Source organism: Sarcophilus harrisii, chromosome 1 (genome assembly GCF_902635505.1).
Source record: "Sarcophilus harrisii chromosome 1, mSarHar1.11, whole genome shotgun sequence".
In the NCBI taxonomy this organism is placed as follows: domain Eukaryota; kingdom Metazoa; phylum Chordata; class Mammalia; order Dasyuromorphia; family Dasyuridae; genus Sarcophilus; species Sarcophilus harrisii.
Window position 1 is genome coordinate 649927708 of NC_045426.1, and position 1943 is coordinate 649929650.

The 1943-nt window shown below is 52.3% G+C and overlaps 1 protein-coding gene across 8 annotated transcripts in view; it reads right to left on the reverse strand.

Moving 5' to 3' along the window:
- The window catches only part of RFX1 (regulatory factor X1), a 34631-nt gene extending 32705 nt beyond the window's left edge, over nucleotides 1-1926 (reverse strand). For 6 of the 8 annotated variants that reach the window (XM_031947689.1, XM_031947686.1, XM_031947688.1 and 3 more), the window contains exon 1: nucleotides 1852-1926. In XM_031947689.1, coding sequence (XP_031803549.1) covers nucleotides 1852-1856 — 5 coding nt within the window. In that variant the 5' untranslated portion in view covers nucleotides 1857-1926. Of the gene's footprint in view, nucleotides 1-1000; nucleotides 1194-1614; nucleotides 1745-1851 lie in introns of those variants that run through there. The other 2 variants (XM_031947684.1, XM_031947685.1) reach the window with 2 other exon arrangements.
- Between the last annotated feature and the right edge of the window lie 17 nt (nucleotides 1927-1943).

Below are 1943 nucleotides of genomic sequence, written 5' to 3' on the forward strand. Positions count from 1 at the left end.
CTTTCTGGACAAAACAAAGGTATTTTATTTCCAATCTAATAGGTAAATCATAAACCAGATTTATGAAATCTGGTTTCATAAACTGCAGAAGAGATTTGAATGCACTTCTTGGGCTAGTCTGTCCCTACCACAGCATCCCACTTCTGCACATATGATACTGACAGCTGGCACCTCTTCTGGAACATGTGACTAGCTTAAAATGGTCTAGCTGATATTGGCTGGGACTTAACTGACACCAAAAAAACTTGTATCTAGATATGAGAAGCAGCTCAAGGACTCTTGAGAAATTTCAGGATAACATCTTGCATTACTTAATACTTATTGCCCATTACTGAAAAGGGGGAAGAGGTGGAGAAGTTAGGTTTTAAGTAGATCTTAAAGGATCCATCTACTAGTCATCACATCTAAAAACAAGATCCTTGACACTGACAAATCACAAGAGGCACAAGTAACTTGCTTTCCCTTGCTTTAGAAACATTCAGTCTCTACGCTTGAAGCAGATTATACTACATCTGGCCTGCTTGAAACCAATCTGGTCCTTTCAGCCAACCCCAAAACTGGTCCCTTTCGTCATCTTTCTTGGCCAATAACTCCTCAATGAAACTTCCAACTAATCTTCTCAAGGCCTTGATGTGTGGTTGCAGGAACAGGAAAACATGCTAGGGCACAAAAGTCTTAGATGAAATCAGTATTTAAATGGAGGCTAGATACTCAAGTAACATAATTCAAACAAACAACAGAACTAGTTTTTAAAAATTAATGTGAAAAAAAACCGCTGAGTATTGGGGGGGGAAACCCAAATACAACAGGTGCAGCTATCTGGAATGGGGGGAAATGAATTATTCAACCCATTTTACAGAGGGGGAAACTGAGGTCCAGAGAGCCAGAGGAGCTTTAGCCAAATTGACAGCTTGTAAACTTAACAGCGGTCTATTGAAACTAAGGGGTTAGAGCTCCCCCAGAAATGCCAGGACCCATTTTCCAGAAAGGCTTCATTCACCCTTCTCGCTGACTGACACTGGCTCAAGTGGGTCCCCGACGAGAAAACTTCAGCTGCTCTGGGATCCACCCCATCTTCTGCCAAGGCTTCCTCTTCTGCTCTCCACACTTCTCCCCCACCTCCTCAAGCAACCAACCTCCCTATTGGCTCCGCCCACACCTGACAGGAAGGCCCCGCCCTCCAACGCTAGCCACGCCTTCGTACCCCTCCCTCACTCCCATTGGCTCTACCTCTTGGGCCCCGCCCCTTCCCACCTCCCGATATAAAAGCCCCCCGGACTACCCCACCAGTCTCCACAGAGAGGCGGGTAGTGCCCTCCCTTCCGGGAGGGGTCGGGCCCAATAGGGCGGAGGGGGGGAGGGGGAAGGGGTGTTGTCCTCCTTCCAGCACAGCGCCCTTGCAGCCGCCGCTGCCGCCGCCGCCTTTTGCCCCCCCTCCCCCACGGCACAGCCCCGACAAGCCGCAGCCGGGGCGCCGCAGACGCCATTTTGACCGCCCGCCCCCTTTCCCCCCACCCTCCGGACTGTAATTACAGTAGGACCCCCTCCCCAATAGACCCCGTATGTCCTTCCGCCCGCGGTCCGGCCCGCAGCCCTAGGGGCCGCCCCCGTTACCTCAGCTTTTCCCCCCTTCTGTCCGCCGAGAGGGTTTCCGGGGGGCCTCGGAGAAGATTTTTTTTGGGGGTGGAATTTGCCAGGGTCCCGGAGCCGGGCAGGGGGGGTGGGGGGGGTCGGCCGGGGCGGTTGTTGTTGTTGACTCTCGTTGCCGGGTTGCTTGGTCGCCACGACTACCGTGGCTATGGCGCCTCCGTTTCCTTCACCGGGGCAACTGTTGCTACCCACCCTACTTACGTCATGCAAGGGAGGGCGGTGCCTGTGCTGATTGGAAGCGCCTCAGGAAGCGATTGGGTGACGCTGCTGTCCGTTTTTTAGCGTCTCAACAT